The following is a 17,856-nucleotide window of genomic DNA, read 5'->3' on the forward strand; positions in this document are numbered from 1 at the left end:
AGGGACTGTTACTGCTTTACTCACCTCACATGGCCCTTCAGACACTGAAACTCCCTTTGATCCTCAGTGTTTGCATTCTCCCTTTTAAGACAACACCATCCTTTCTTGGACATTTAGTTCCATGAGGAATTTTAACAAAACCTTGCTAACAGCCATGTCATGAGGTGGAGTTTTACCACTCTCTCACCTCACCTTAATCTGGATTAATGGCTAACTTTCAAGATCAAGATCAACTTTATTGTCATTTAATCATATACATGTATACCGCCAAATGAGACAACTTTCCACTGGATGAAGGTGAACAATCCAGTACATATAACTCACATGTGTAACACAAAGTAATATTATCACAAGTAAACTACAAATACCAAGATGCACATACAAGTGCAAAGTAAACAGTATAACACTACTGGTGCTTCATAAATGATGAGATCTGGGTACTGGCAGGAAGTACAGTAGTCTTATGGTCTGAGCGAAGAAGCTGCTTCTCATCCTAACACTTCTTGCCCTAATGCTGTGGAACCTCCTGCCTGATGGTAGGGGATCAAAAAGATTGTTGGACGGATGGGAGGGATCACTTACAACGTTAAGGCCCCATGTATGTAACACTCCTGATAAATATACCTAATGGGTGAAAGATAGACCCCAATGATGCTCTCAGCAATTCTCACAATCCTGTGTAGGGGCTTATGGTCAGATGCCTTCCGATTGCCGTACCAGACAGTGATGCAGCTGGTCAGGACACTCCCGATTGTGCTCTTGTTAAAATTGTTTATTGTGGGGATGGGGGTGCGTTGCCTCAACCTTCTCAAGGAATGGAAATGCTGCTGTGCTTTCTTGACCAAAGAGGAGATGTTGAGGTGAGATCAACTGCTATGTGAATGACCAGAAACTCGGTGCCCTTAACTCTCTCCATGGAGGAGCCACGTGTGCGCAGTGAGGAGTGGTCCCTCACTCCTCACCTCTACATCACGAGTCACAGCACCTTTGACAACATAATGTGTGTAACACGATTGAGTTGAGACATTTTACCCTCAAGTACAGTCTCAGACACCAGGTCAGAGGTGACTCTGGAATCGTTCCAGCAGTGGTGTCACTGTGAAACACCACTCCACAACTGGGCAAAAATACAGGGTAATTTCATCTCTCGTGTCTCAGGGACCCAGAGTGGTGGGCGTGTGATTTTTCTTTTAAAATTAGCTGCAATTTCCTTGGAGGGATGACTGAAATTTAAACGCAAGTGTGGACAATAATACTTACTTCTGTACCAAAGAATCACCAAAGAAATAAAAACCACTGGAAGCAACACTACCACTGTGATTGTTGCAGCAAATGTGACAGTGTCCTTGCTGTAAAAACCTGCAATTACAAATACATTCAATAAGCAAACGTGCAACAAACACCAGAAAAAATGAGCAAGAGAGCTGCCAACTGTTGCCACAACCAGTTTGTTCCCCTTACCTCCTGCAGGGAAGGGATGTGCTAATCTCTGCCCAGTCTTGTCAACCTGTGACTTCTGCTCTGCACCAACTGACTCTACCTGCTGTGCTGGGTTAACAAGCCACTGAAATGTTACACTGCACAAGAGTAGACTTACTTACTCACTCTTCCTCAGTCAGTATTTCCCTGTTACCTGCTGCCTATATTCTGCACTGGGTGCTCCTGCTGGTGTTGAGATGGCCAAATTTTGATGAGTTCCCCCATCAGAAGCCCCTGCCCCTCCTCCATCCCTTCCTCTCATGGACCACTCTCTTGTCCCATTGGATTCATTTGTCAGCATTTGCCTTTTCCACCTGTCACCTCTCAGCTTCTCTCTTCACTCACTCCCCAAAACACCTACCTTCCCCATCACATGGCTTCACCCATTACCTTCTAACCTGTACTCCTTCCACTCTCCCCAGCTTCCTATTCTGGATTCTTTCTCCTTTCTTTCTAGTCCTGACGAAGGGTAGACCGAAACATCAACTCCTTATTTCTTTCCATAGATGCTGTCAGACCTGTTGAGTTCCTCCAGCATTTTTGTGTGTTTCTCGGGATTTCCAGTATCTCCAGAATCTCTTGCGCTAAAGACCATAATCCGTAGTTCTTTCACAAGAATATAAAAAAAACACAAGAAGATAAGAGGGGAGTCGGTCACTCAGCTCCTTAAACCTGCCCCACCGTTCAATACAATTGGAGCTGATCTGCCCCAGTCCTCATCTCCTCTTCTGTTCCAGTTCCACACAATCCTGAATTCCTCAATCTTTCAAATATTTATTCATCTCTTCTTTAAATACTTCCCAACTACATGTGGTGGGAAAAGCCACTAATCCCAGGAATTACCCTTATGGTTTGTGCAATTGTTCTGAAACAAGGGGACCAGAACTGTGCACAGGACCAAGTGGACTCCCCAACACTCTGCATAACTGTAACAATATTTTCCCATTTCTAAACTCCAAATCCCTTGCAGTTAAGGTTAATACGTCACTCCTGTTCCTAGTTACATGCTGCACCAGATCTTTTGATTCCTTTACAAGAACATATTGATCCCTCTGCAATTCACTCATTTACAATTCCTCTCCATTTACAGTCTTCTTACTCAAGTGCTTCATCTCACACTTTCCTGTTTTGAACTCCATGAACAAGTCAAAGTAAGGCATTGGGCTGATAACATTGCAGGAGGCCACAGACAGAAGGGTAAGAGTGAGAATGTGATGAATAATTAAAGTCACAGACAAGAGGGAGCTCAGTGTTGGCCCTTCAACCTGAACACATGGGCACTGCAAACTGATTATCCAATTTGCATTTGGTTTTTCCGATGTAGAGGAGACCACATTGTGAACACCAAATGCAGTCCTGTTAATTGGAAGAAGTGCCAGTGAATCACTACTTCACCTGGAAGGACTGTCTGTGTCCCTGAATGGTGAGAAGGGAAGAGGCCAAGTGGCAAGGCCTGCATCTTCTCTGGCTGCATAGGAGAGGATAGGAGGGACAGAAGAGCAGATCAGGGAATTGTGTTGACAGCAATCTCTTCAATATGTGCCTGGTGGTGGAATCTTGTTCAAATTGGTGGAAATTGTGATGCTACTATTCAATTCTTCCATCAGTCAAATCCTGCTAACTTGAGACCCTGCAAATTATCCTCACACTGTACTCTAACATGGCTTCCATTCCATGAGATTCAACTTGTTTTATTAAATATCTTCTGGATGGTCAGTAACGCAATCTGGCCTTCCATAACTTGTCTATACTTGTCTGAAATTTTGTGTGGCCAGCTGTTCTGAACAGAGATTTAAACTAAAATGGACATTCAGCTATTTTAAACCTCCAGCAGGTTTCCCAGTCCTCAGCTGTGGGGCCAAGGAATGTATGTGTTTGTGGTCCAGATGAAGCAGCTCACAATATTCTGACAGAGACACTTCATTTATCCCTCTGCTCAGTACCAAGTACATCATTTCATGTAAATACAGAATAATGTTCGAGCACTTACCTGGAATCAAAGAGCTGATAGAAATGCCAATTGAGAATACCAGTTTAAAGATACAAGTTTGAGAGAACACCAATTCTAAAAAAAAAGAAAACCATGTGAAATCTCAGAATCAGGTTTATTGTCACTGACAAATGTTGTGAAATTTGTTGTTCTGTTGCAACAGTACAGTGCAATACATAAGACACATAGTAGTGAAAAAGAGCAAAAAATAGTGAAGTCGTCTTCATGGCTTCACGGACTACACAGAAATCTGATGATTTTGGGGGAAGAGGCTGTTCCTAAAATGTTCAGGCTCCTGCGCCTCCTCCCTGATGGTAGTAATCTCCCTGAGTTACAATCTACACAACTTATTCAAAACTTGCATCAGTGAAGTGCTGCAGTGAACAGAGATGAACCCGGGCTTGGTCAGGTTCATTGTGATATTCAGTGTCCTAACATAAGGCAATCAACCAGCTCAGAACTGGACCAGACATTCAAGCATTGGACTGAAGGAGGTTCTCACACACTGGCAACAAGTGGAGAGACCAGGGAGGGACCAAAAGCATCTTCTGGTTCCCTCTGGAAACACTACATTTGATAACTTACTGATCCACAGGCATCCCATGTGGAAATGACAGGTACTCTGTAGTTTGTCCGTGTATACATCCAGTGGATGGGATATCAGACCATTGTAAATCAGTTCCAACCTCTACCAAATTGCTTGTTGAAAGATTATTCTGAGTATAAAAATAATGCCTTAGTTCCATCCTTTAACTTTGCAGCAACTTATCAGGATGCCATGATGTTTGTGATCGAGATCATACATCTGTCTCTGTAGCTTCCCTCCTTCAACCTGCCCTCTGGATCAACCCTTCGAAATGTTACCCATCACTCCAGTACTGAAAATTGTATCTGTCTCTATATTCTACCCCATCTCTTTTCCAAGTCTGACATCCACAGGTACTCCCACACATCACCATCACCCATACTCTCCTTTCGTTTCTTGTTATGTTTGTACAAAACAATCACATTTGCTGTTGTCCAGTTTAATGGAAACTTTCAGAATAGGGAGAACATTTAAATCGCTTCATGAAGTATGTCATTAGCTGCCTCTTTCAGACTCCAGAATGAAGTCTATCCACCTTGTCAGATGACAGCTCCAACAATTGACTCAGTGTTTCTTCGTTGGTGTTTGTAACTTTCTCAGGTTTGTTGCCCTACACTGGTTCTCACTCAGATTACAGCTCAATGCTCATCAATACTTTCAGAAACCTCTTTGACTTTCCAACTCACTTCCCCACTTCCTCTCTGCAGTCTATAAAACTTTATATTTCTGTTCTAATCCTCTCCTTCTCAGCAAGCTTGATCTTTGTGCTTTCAGCAAATTGATCTTTATCTCTGAATTTACCCCACTAAAACTCACCACCTTTCCTTAATCCTTCAAGCTTTTCTTTGATACCACACTGTCTGACCAAGCCTGTGGTCATCTGCTCTTATCTTGCTTTACTTGGCTTGGTGACGGACTTCATTTAGTAATTTGCCTGTGAAACAGCCGGGGGTGCTCACTGTACAAACATTAATTCTACTCTTGGACAACTTTAGTCTGTATGGTGAAGTAGATCTTAAACTGAACTTAGCCAGGCCTTGCTTGAATTAGACCATGAGGAAGGAATGTCAATATTTTGAACCCTGGATAGTTTACAACTTGGAGAGGAAGAGGGGGAATGTGTTCCCTTGTGCTGACTAACTGAAAGGTGCTGTTGAAAACAAAACTATTGCAAGTATCCAGGAAAGATCGGTGAGAGGCCTCCCAACACCATGTTCTATTTAGGATCAGAGGGATACCTATCATGCAGACAGCTCACCATCACTGGGATAAAGGGGATTCTGTCTCTCATTCCTCAGCTGATTTCATTTTGAAGTTGAACAATACCACGTGTCAAACACCAGACAGCTTAGACAGCTTCCTCTCAAGCTGACCTCTTCTAAAGATCTCTCTGGAGACAAGCAAGAAATTGTATCACCGTGATGCAACACTTCGCAACTGGGTGAAAAATTATGCCAGTTTCATCCCACAGGTCACAGTGAGTCAGAGGGGGTGGGTCTGTGACGGGGGGGATAATTACTCAAGTTTTTCATTTCATTAATGTATTTGTTAAAATTAGTTGCAAATTACTTGGAGAGATGACTGGAGTTTATACGGAAAGGTAAATTATACAGTCACATACCTGCATAAAAAATCTTCTTGTACATCAAGTACACCATTATCATAACATTCACCAATGGCAACATCAGGCCAACGAACTGCAAGGCAACTATTAAAGCGTCCTTGATGGAATCACCTGCAAGTTAAATTAAATTCAAGTAAGAAAACATGTAACAATTCACCAGAGAAATTACCATAACAACTGCCCAATGTTGCAAACAACCAAACTGTTCCACTTTCATCCTGCAGGTCAGGCATGTGCCAACCTCTGCCCTGTCTTACTGACTCTAAATCAATTGACTGCATGTCCTCTAAGGTGGGAAAACAAGATGCTTAACTGTTGTTCCAAACTAGAACAGACAATTCACAATCCTGATCAGCTGTCCAATCTTCCCAGGTCACCTCCTGCCAATATTCTGCACCAGCTGCTCCTTCTGGTGTTGCAATGCCCACACCTTGAGGAGTTCACTGCACTGTGACCAGCACACACATGATCCAGGATTTGATTCTCTCAACGTCCGTGACAATTCTAATGGGGATGTCCCCACAATTTCACTGGAAAGTCACTGAAACTCTCAACCTCAGTCATATCAGTCTCTGTCTCATTTACCAATAACTGGGGTCAGATGTTAACCCATTGAGGAGAGAAAGCCTCCTTGTGAAGGGCAGTTTGATGCCCAGACAGCTGACTGACACCTGCACATCAGACTGATTGTCACCAGCTACTTTATTTCAGATATCAGGGTCTGATGTTGCATCGTACCAGGAACAGGAGAGTGTCTGACAGCTCTTTACATTCTTCATATCGTTTCAATGATGTCACACAGGAACCGAAAAATTCAGCCAACTCCTGTGAGCAGGGGGCAGAGTGAACTTCTCCACGTGAGAAACAGAACCTGTAATCTCACAGCATCTTTCAGCAGTCTCTGGTCCAGACAATGAAGTACTTTAAGTGCAGTCACTGTTGGAGGGAATGAGACTCACAGTTTGTACTGAGTAAGGCTGAACAAACAGTCAAGTAAAAGCTAGCTTTGTGATGTTGGTTGACAGAATTAGTTTTTTCTGATACTGGGAAGAAATCCTCTGCTCTTTTGGAAATAACATGGAAGGATGTTTCCGAACAAGGCAGATGGGATTCTGACTTAATGTCTCATCCAAAAGTGGAGATCTCTCAATGTGCAACACTTCCTCAACACAGGTTCTGAGAATGTGGGTGATGCTGGTAAAGCCACAGAGATTCCCTGTCCGTTTACCCTGACAGGGGGATGGTGAGCCTCCCACTGGAACCTCTGTTGTTCTCATGATGATGCTGGCTCAGGATTCCAAGATACTAACCCAGTGACAATAAACTGTTGGCATATCCATGAGCAGACACTGTGATGTCACTATGGACCATTATAATATTGTAATTAAATGATGAACTCTGAGAGTCACAGAAGTCACTCTGTTACTGGGGCTACAATTACCAGCTGTGCTTTGACCAAAACCCAAAAATTCTCTTGATCCCCACTTACCACACACTTTCCTCTTGTTCCCTTGGTTCCCCTCATCTTCTTCTGCAATGAAAAGATTTTCTTATCTTTAAAATTTCCAAGTCTAACTAAAGCTTATCAATTAGAAACACCACCCTCCCCAGATGCCGCCTGACTTGGAGAACAATCCCAGCTCAGTCAGTTTTTATTACAGCTATGCAGAACATTGGCACGAGAGTCGGCATTTAGCTCCTCAGGTCATTCAATGGGACATATTTAACCCATGGCATAGCTCCATATGCCTGATCGTACTGGTGGAGATTGGGACCAGAACATCCCAGGGTCCACATACAAGTCTGGGAAATCTACACCACACTTACTTAACTAACAAAACTAAAACAGAGGGTCAGTTGATTCAAAGGAGGGTATGGGGGGAATGGGAAAGAAAAATCAGCACCAACAGAATCTATGGTTGCTGTTGGGGTAGTTAAGAGTGATCAAAGATGAGGGTCAGTAATTGTTAACTGTGCTTTCCAAGTTCAGAACTGTGACAGTAAAACTAAATGGTCCTGGGACTGACCCAACATCAGGAACTCCCAGAACAACATGGCCATGTTACCTCTGCAGTTCCTCTACCAGAGGGTTAAACAGTCTTCCATTTGTTACCTCAGATATGACCATTTAAATTCTCTCCTGACCTGCCTTGTATTTAATGCCCTCACCTGCTCATCCAAAACGTTACCCACGTTATCTCACTCCATGTCTTGCGGAGTCACACATATGATCTGGCAGCAGGTAGAGGCCCATCGAGCCTGAAGCACAATTCAGTAAGATCAAGGCTAGTTTGACTGTAACCTTGTTATATAACCCCAGGGTTCATTTTTTTTTGTGGACTGTCACTTTGAAGCACCAAGAGAATGAGACTAACTTTTGGACACTGTTGGATTTCTGCTGACTGCAAAATTGCATGGTTACTATGGTGAGAAAGATGGAGTTATTTGATGGACAATGAATGTTTATGGTTTCTCATGGATTGCTTTGAATAAGCAAGGTCAGATGATCCTCTTACAGACACGCACAGTTCAGAGTCGAGATGGTTTCGATCAATGAAAGACACCAGTGAGTGAGGTCGCTGATTTAAACTTCCAGTAGCCCAAAAGGGCTGAGTTGAGATCGATCCAGACTATTGATAAACGACTCTCACGAGAGCTGCAACCAGAAGAAGTTTGCCAAGAAAGAGGAGGGGAGAGAAAGGTTTGAAACAGAAGAAACCTAGTGATAAAGAGGTCACTGTTGGACTCTCTCCATGTAGCCCGTAAGGGTGAGATTGTTTCCATTTGAATACAAAAGTGTGATTGTCACATAGTTAATCCACAGGAGTGGGTTCTCTGGTGAAGGGAAAACCTTTGTGAATACCATGTGTGTGTTTACCTTTGTCTGGGTGTGGTAGTTCATGGAAGAAGGCACACCTGTGGCAAATCACTGTTGGAGTTATTTCGTATGTTGTGGAACTGGATAAGTGGCTATCACGTTGTGTGTTTGGGGTATCTGTATGGAATCTACTGGTGTGTCTACCTTTGCCTGGGTGGCCCTTTGTGATAAGCTACTGTTGGTGATACTTCGTATGTGGAGTGGAACAACTTCAGAGAATAAAAACTACTGCTATTGTTATTTTGTATTGCTGTCATGGAATCTGTGGAATATCAACGTAATTGCCTTCTCACAACATTTGCCTTTGGATTACTAATATCTCATATTAATTAACCTGAAGATTGAACTGAACTTTCTTACATACCATCGTAAGACTGGAAATCTTGCCAACTGAGCTTGAATAAGTTTGGGAAATTTATCTATACGCCTATATATGCATAACACTGCTAACATTTGATCACCTGGTTAAGTTACTATATGTTGTAGTTACTAATAAAGATAGTAGATTTTAACATCAAAAACAGACTCCAGGTGTGTTCTATGCTGCTGATACTTTTAGTGTTGCATGCATGTAACCGATACTTTCCTCAGGGTTGCGTGTACATAACGAACCTAACAACAAAACCATCCTACCTCCAATAACCTTTCAACTCCTCACTCATCATGAATCTGTCTACTTCAGCTTTAAATCTATTTAGGAAAGCCCCAGGGACTGAGCAAATGCATCTTTGGACTTTGTGCAGGCTAGAGAAGAAGGTCCTTGAAGAGATATTTGTTTCATCGTTAGTCAGAGGAGAAATTCCCGAAGACTGGAAGATGGCTACTATTGGTCTATTGTTCAAGAAGGGCAGCAAGGACAAGCCAGGGAACTACATCCTGGTCAGCCTGACATCAGCGGTGGGATGTTACTGGAGGGAATTCTGAGGGACAGGATCTACCAGGATTTGATTAGACAAAGTCCGATTTGGAGAAGACACAATAGCTTTAAAGTATGGGAATTCATGTTTGATGAATCACTCAGAGTTTCTTTTTGAAGAAGAAGCCAAAAGTGTAGATAGGACAATGAATGTTATCAATTTTGACATGATCCTGCATGGTAGGAGGGTCTGGAAGTTTAAGTTCTATGGATCCAGGGCCAGTGGGATTCAGGGGATTCAAAATTGGGTCAGGGATAGAAAGCAGAGTGTGGTAGTTGAAAATTGTTTCTCCTAATGGAAGCTGGTGACCAGTGGTGTACTGCAGGTATCAGTGTTGGGACTCTTGTTGTTTGATACTTTTACCAGTGATTTGGATGCAAATGCAAAAGGCTTGATCATTAAGTTTGTGGATGACACAAAATTAGGTGTTGTTGTTGATAGTGAAGAAGATTATCATAGGTTGCAAGGGGATTTTGACCATTTAGGGAAAAGGGCTGAGGAGTGGCAAATGGATTTCAAATCGAATGGAACCTTCTCCCAAACAAGCCAACTTGAGAAAATTAATACTGATTCATAAACTATATCTCTAACTCATTCTTTTACACCCCAGGATGAAGTCATCTCGATCTGGGACTCGGCAGACGGAAGCTCTGACAATGTGCTCAGTATCTCTTCCCTGCTGATCGTAATGTACCCAATTTACTGCGCCACATGGTTCTCCCTCAGACAATGGCTCAATATTAAAATGTTGATCTGTTCTTTCAGAACACTCTGACTTTACATTTCAGCTCCCTGTCTCTCTCAGTCTACAAGTTTTCTGTATTTCTGCTTCCCTTTCCTCCTGTCAGCCTGAGACAACCTCATCTTCATCACTTTGTGCTTTGAGCTGTCTTGTTTCTTATCTTGAATTTACCCCCACTAAAGCTCTCTATCTCTCCCTGATCCATTAAGCTCTTCTTTAATACACAACTCCCTGACCAAACCTGGGGTCATCTGCCCTTTTCCTGATTCCTGCCTCTCGGTGACAGACTTCATTTGGTAATTAGTCTGTGAATCAGCAGAGAACAGTCACACTACAAACACCAGTAGCTACTGGTAGTATTCTTGGATAACTATAGTCTGTGCGGCTAACATTCTCAAAGTGAACTTAGCCAGGACTGGTAAGAATTAGGCCATGAGGAAGGAATGTCAAAATTTTGAACTTTGAATGGTTTATAACTTGAAGAGGAAGAGGGAGAAGTTTGTGTTCCCCTTGCATTAATTGATTAGAAGGTGCTGTTGAAAACAAAATTGCAAATATCCAAGCAAGATTACTGACAACCTGAAGGAGAGGCCTTCCCACACCCAAATGTATCAAGGATGAGAAAGGCCCCAAATACTCACTCCTCACCTCACCATCATTGGGATCCTTTACACCAACCTGATATGATGCTGAAATTTGACAACACCATGCATTAAACACCAATGAGCTGAGACACGTTCATCTCTAGACCACTTTTTCTAAAGACCCCTCTGGAGTCAGATCAGAGGTGACTCCAGAATCATTCCAGCTGTGATGACACTGTAAATCAGAATTTCAAAACTAGGAAAAATGTTGGACAAGTTCATCCCACAGGTCACAGGGATCCAGAGGAGTCAGTGGAGGTGAGGATTATTCAGTCTTTCTTCTTTTCTATCTTGTTTTTATTAAAGTGAGTCTAAAATTCCTTGGAGATGTGACTGGAGTTGATACATAAGTGTAAAAATACAATAACAGATACCTTTGCCAAAAGTCATCTTTCTGGACCAATGTAGCAGAATTAAACTGATCGCAATTGGCAGAATAGTTGACAAGACAAGAGTTACAGTTCCCATGGTGGAAAGGCCTGTACTTAAAAATAAATTCAAATAAGTAAACATGAAGCAATTCACCAAATAAATAACCATAACAGCTGCCTATTGTTGCAAACAACCAAACTATTCCACTTATAAGACCATAAGATCTAGGAGCAGAAGTAGGCCATTCAGCCCATCGAGTCTACTCCACCATTTAATCATGGGCTGATCCAACTCTTCCAGTCATCGCCACTCCCCTGCCTTCTCCGCATACCCTTTGATGCCCTGGCTAATCAAGAACCAATCTATCTCTGCCTTAAATGCACCCAATAACTTGGGCTCCACAGCTGCTCGTGGCAACAAATTCCACAGATTTACGACCCTCTGACTAAAGTAATTTCTCTGTGTCTCTGTTCGAAATGGACGTTCTTCAATCTTGAAGTCATACCCATTTGTCCTAGGCTCCCCTACCGTGGGAAACTACTTTACCGTATCTTATCTGCTCAGGCCTTTTAACATTCGGAATGTTTCTATGAGATACCCCCCTCATTCTCCTGAACTCCAGGGAATACAGCCCAAGAGCTGCCAGACATTCCTCATACAGTAACCCTTTCATTCCTGGAATCATTCTTGCACATGGCAGGAAATGTACCAACATCTGCCCAGTCCTGCCAACTTTGTCTACTTGACTGAACTAACTGACTCTGCATGGGCTCCAGTGTGGGATTACAACATGCTGACCTGGCTTAGAGCCTGGATCAGTACATGGAATTATGATGTTCTGTTTGTTACAGGACTTGATTGTAAGAGGGACAGGACTGGTATCTCAACATTCCTGGGCTTTGATGTTTGAAATGAGATAGAGAGGGATGTAAAAGTGGTGGAGGTTTTGCATTAATACTCAGCTGCACTCAGAGAGGACATATTGGAGGGCTTACTCACTGAGGCAATATGGGTGGAGCTCTATCACTCAGATAGGGTTCAAAGTTTAAAGTATATTGATTCAAAATCCCTGAAAATTCATCCATATCTGTGGAGCCAGTTCAGCGCGGAGGTGACTGAACCTAGTCCAGGAGCTTGATGACTACAGGCCACAGTCACAGAGTATTCAATGCTGAGGCAATTGCCAATGACTGCAGGCCACAGCTGCAGATTTAGAGGCAAATAAATCTCGCACAGCTGAACACTGATTCGTCCTTTGCCCTCATCGTTGAAGCCTTGATCTTTTTAATCTGTCTTGACACTTAAATCAGCCAAACATCAATTCATTTCTTGCTGTCAGCCCAAATCCGCTCCAGCAATGGCCAACGCGTCCTTGCATTCTCAAGAGTCCAGTTCGGTGAATCCTTCAGGATACCACAAAAATGACAGGTCATATAGATGTTCAAAAGTACAACTGCCAAAGGCAGAATTTCTTCAGTGCATTTAGTAGGGATTCTTGAAACAGTTTGTGACTAGTCCCATGAGAGGAGGGACCACACTGAACCTTGTTTGCGAAATGAGCCCAGACAGATGTCTAACGTTTTACAGCATAGGAGACCATTTTAGCATTCGTGATCACAACCACTTACATATCAAGTTATAAATTATTTTAAGTCTGGACCTTATAGGAAAATATGAACTTGGGTGAAGGCAAATTTTAACATTATTAGACAGGAGCTAATAGACAGGAATGTAATAAGCGCAGTGGATTGAGAGGAACAGATGGACATCATTAACTTGGATTTCCAGAAGGCACTCAATAAGATGCCACATAACAGACATCCATAAGATAAGGATGCATAGAGTTGGATGTGATGTATTAGCATGGATAGAGGATTGGTTAACTAATAGAAAGCAGATAGTTGGGATACATGGGTGTTACTCTGGTTGGCAATCAGTGGTGGGCAGTGTGCTGCAGAGGTCGGTGTTGGGCCTGCAACTGTTCACAACATACATTAACAATCTGCAAGAGGGGACCAAGTGCAATGCATCTAAGTTTGCTGACGACACTAAATTGAGTGGAAAAGCAAATTGTGCAGAAGATACGGACAGTCTGCAGAGAGATATAGATAGGTTAAGTGAGTGGGTAAGGGTCTGGCAGATGGAATACAATGTTGGTAAATGCGAGGTCATCCATTTTGGAAGAAAAAAATTGAGGATCAGATTATTATTTAAATGGTAAAAGATTACAGCATGCTGCTGTGCAGAGGGACTTGGGAGAGCTTGTGCATGAATCACAAAAGATTGGTTTGCAGGTGCAGCAGGCTATCAAGAAGGCAAATGGAATATTGGCCTTCATTGCCAGAGGGATTAAATTTAAAAGCAGGGAGGTTATGCTGCAACTGTACAGGGTACTGGTGAGGCCACACCTAGAGTATGTGTGCAGCTCAGGTCTCCTTTACTTGAGGAAGGATATACTGGTTTTGGAGGTGGTGCAGAGGACGTTGATTCCAGAGATGAGGGGCTAGACTATGAGGGGAGATTGAGTTACCTGGGACTGTACTTGCTGGAATTCAGAAGAATGAGGAGGAGATCTTATAAAACCATATACAATTATGAAAGGGATAGATAAGATAGAGGCAGGATAGTTGTTTCCTCTGGTGCTTTTCCTAGAAAGTGGTGAATCTGTGGAATTCTCTGCCCAATGAAGCATTGGAGGCTACCACAGTAAATATATTTAAGACATGATTGGATAGATTTTTGCATAGTAGGGGAATTAAGGGTTATGGGGAAAAGGCAGGTAGGTGGAGTCCACGGCCAGATCAGCCATGATCTGAATGAATGGCGGACAAGCTCGACAGCCAGATGGCCTACTCCTGCTCCTATTTCATAGGTTTTATGCTCTATGTACAAGTTGTTGCAACACCATCCCTTCCTTGGGATTTTATGGTATAAGGGATCGATATGATATGATCTATCAGGGATTTTATGAAATGCTTTCCAGAAGCCGATCACTTAGTCCTGTTTACCTATGTGCCCTCCGGTGATTTATCTGATCTGTATGTGTTCAACTGGCCTGTGCTGTGTTTCTGGTGGTTCTGAACTGTTGATGTTTGGCCATTACTGTCTGAACCTCCAGCAGGTTTCCCTGCACCCAGTTGTGGGGCTGAGAACTGCAGATGCTGGTGGTCCTGATAAAGCATCTTACAATGTACTGACTGAGATGGTCAATGCATTCCAACCACCCTGCAGAGAACTGAGTTCATTATTTTCATACAAGTTTATTGGATAACGTACCTAAACGAGTAGTGATGATGATCCAGGAAAAGATAAAACAATTGATGAGGACAATATTACAGGCAGCTTTGCACTTCAACCAAATTCTGAACATCTGAGAACCTTTTCAAAAATAAAAATAAATTTAAAACATTTGATAGCCAAATGATATAAATGATTTGACACATGCATCAATGGACAAATGTCCCAGGTAACAGAGCTTGACTCAGGGTTGTTGAGATTGGTGATGATATTGCATGATGATATACGCTCAAGATTAATAGGCCTGAACACTGTGTCTGATGAACTGGTTTAATCAATCACCAAAACATTCAGCTCTTGCCCACTGGACTGTTTAAAGATGAACTAGAATCCAAAGTTATCCCCCAGGTCATCACCTTGATATGAAACAAACCATGAACGCTTGTGTAAAAATAAAACAGGCTGCATCAGGTCTCAACCTGAAATGTTGACAACCCCTTTATCTTAAACAAGAGTAAACCTGCAGATACTGGATATCTGAGGAATACACACATAATGCAGGAGGAACTTGGCAGGCCAGGCAGAAAAAAGTAGAGTTGATGTTTCAGGCCAAAACCCTTCGGCAGGACCATTTTTTGTGTGCACCCCCTTTACCTTCACAGATGCTGCTGACCCACCAGGTTCCTCCAGCAACTTGTTTTCTGTTCCTGATCCCAGTGTCATCAGTCTCCTGTCTCCATGGAGACTTGTGGGTCAGACTATTCATCAGCCTCCTGTCTCCCTGGAGACTTGTGGGTCTGACTATTCATCAGTCTCCTGTCTCCATGGAGACTTGTGGGTCTGACTATTCATCAGTCTCCTGTCTCCATGGAGACTTGTGGGTCAGACTATTCATCAGCCTCTCTCCTTTCTGTCCTTGTTGCCTATCATGAAATTTTATCTCAGTATCCCTCCAGAATCAGAATCAGGTTTATTATCACCAACATGTGACGTGAATCTTGTTAACTTAGCAGCAGTTCAATGCAATACATAATCTAGCAGGGAAATAAATATAATAATAATAAAATAATAATAATAAATGAACAAGTATTACAATTACAGTATACATATATTGAATAGATTTCTTAAAATGTGCAAAAACAGAAATATTGTATATTAAAAAAAAGTGAGGCAGTGTCCAATTATTCAATGTCCATTTATGAATCGGATGGCAGAAGGGAAGAAGCTGTTCCTGAATTGCTGAGTGTGTGCCTTCAGGCTTCTGTACCTCCTACCCAATGGTAACAGTGAGAAAAGGGCATGCCCTGGGTGCTGGAGGTCCTTCATAATGGAAGCTGCCTTTCTGAGACACCGCTCCCTGAAGATGTCCTGGGTGCTTTGTAGGCTAGTACCCAAGATGGAGCCGACTAGATTTACAACCTTCTACAGCTTCTTTCGGTCCTGTGCAGTAGCCCCTCCATACCAGACAGTGATGTAGCCTATCAGAATGCTCTCCACGGTACAACTATAGAAGTTTTTGAGTGTATTTGTTGACATGTCAAACCTCTTCAAACTCCCAATAAAGTATAGCCGCTGTCTTGCCTTCTTCATAACTACATTGATATGTTGGGACCAGGTTAAACTTACCCATGAAGCATACCTTCTATTCATTACCAATATTCCCTCACTGAATATTATCAAATTTGACAAGATTGATCTTCTGCCTATTAAACCTCCGACAATACCCCTCTCATAGACCAAACACTAACCACCTCCCTCCCCACATCCAACTTCAAGATATTATTTTAATTAAGTTGCCCATCACCAGCCTGCCTTTCCAATTCAAAAATTCTTGTTGGCATCTCCTAACTCAATGAGAAATTTGATGTTTGAATGTCTGGTTCCTAGTCCAGTTACAGTAGTGAAGCAGTTTTGGTCACCCTCCTACAGGAGAGATGCCATCAGCTGGAAAGTGTACACATGAGACTTGTGAGGATGTTGCCAGGACTTATAGAGTCATAGAAAAGTATAGCACATAGACAGACCCTTTGGCCCATCTAGTATGTGCTGAACCTTTTAAACTGCATCCTTCCATCGACCTGCACCCGGACCATAGCCCTTCATACACCTGCCATCCATGCACCTCTCCAAACTTTCCTCAAGCATTCAAATCAGGCCCACATGCACTACTTGTGCTGGCTCTTCATTCCACACTCTCAAAGCTATATGGGTGAAGATGTTTCCGCTTTCACCTTTCACCCTTAACCCATGACCTCTAGTCGTAGATCCACCCAAAATCAGTGGAAAAAACCTGCTTGCATTTACCCTATCCAAACCCCTCATAATTTTGTGTACCTCTATCAAATCTCCCCTCAATCTTCTATGTTCCAAGGAATAAAGTCCTAACCTGTTCAATCTTTTGCATAATTCGAGTTCTCCAGTCCTGGTGATATTCTTGTAAATTTTCGATGTACTCTTTCAAAATTTCTTGCATCCTTCCTGTAGGCAGCTGACCATAAGTGCAAATAGTACTCCAAATCAGGCCTCTCTAATGTCTTATACAATGGACCCAGCACAACCCCTGCGGCACTCCACTAATCATAGGCCTCCAGTCAGAGAGACAACCCTCTTCTACCATTCCCTGGCTTCTCCCACCAAGCCAATAGCTAATCAATTTACTATCTCATCCTGAATGCCAAACGACTGAACCTTTCTGACCAACCTCGCATTTGGGACCATGTTAACTGCCTTGCTAATCTCCATGTAGACGATATCCACTGCTTTGCCTTCATCATTTTTCAGGAAACTTCCTCAAAAAACTCTTAAATATTGGTTAGACACAAACTATCACACACAAAGCCACGCTGACTATCCAAGTACTCATATATCCAACCTCTTAGTATACCTTCCAATAACTTTTCCACTACTTGTGGGGACTGAGCTATGGCGAGAGGTTCATGGGCTGGGACTCTTTAAACTGAAGTATAGGAGAATGAGAGGTGTCTTCTGGACTGACTGAAACTATGAGGGTGGATAGACAGGGTGAATGTGCACAGTCTAATTCCCAGGGCTTGGAAATCAAGTATTGGAGGGTATAAGATGAAGCTGAAAGATTTAATAAGAATCAAAGGGACAATATTTTCACTGAGAGTGTGGCCAGCAAACGCTGGATACCACTTACCCCAAATTCCAAAATCCAAAAGCCTCCCAAATCTGAATAATTTTCAAGTGTCACATGACATCATAGAAGGAAAATTCCACGGGACACTGGGAACATTCCCAAGCAATGCACAGGTCTCTGTGCATCACAGGCAGTTCTGAGAAGTGACCTCACATATCTGATGAGCAGAAGTTAAGGAAAAATAGAAAAATACTGTGTAAAGTGAAAAATGAGGACTTTGGTCAGAT

The 17,856-nt window shown here is 42.5% G+C and overlaps 1 protein-coding gene across 1 annotated transcript in view; it reads right to left on the bottom strand.

Annotated features, from left to right (window-relative positions):
• The window catches only part of LOC134347289 (uncharacterized), an 86,223-nt gene that overhangs the window by 54,189 nt on the left and 14,178 nt on the right, over window positions 1–17,856 (bottom strand). The window contains exons 5-9 of the mRNA XM_063049688.1: window positions 14,509–14,610; window positions 7,169–7,210; window positions 5,677–5,790; window positions 3,470–3,544; window positions 1,237–1,359 (exon numbers count right to left, since the gene is read on the bottom strand). Coding sequence (XP_062905758.1) covers window positions 1,237–1,359; window positions 3,470–3,544; window positions 5,677–5,790; window positions 7,169–7,210; window positions 14,509–14,610 — 456 coding nt within the window. The remainder of the gene's footprint in view (window positions 1–1,236; window positions 1,360–3,469; window positions 3,545–5,676; window positions 5,791–7,168; window positions 7,211–14,508; window positions 14,611–17,856) is intronic.

Source organism: Mobula hypostoma, chromosome 5, assembly GCF_963921235.1.
Source record: "Mobula hypostoma chromosome 5, sMobHyp1.1, whole genome shotgun sequence".
NCBI classification, from domain to species: Eukaryota; Metazoa; Chordata; class Chondrichthyes; order Myliobatiformes; family Myliobatidae; genus Mobula; species Mobula hypostoma.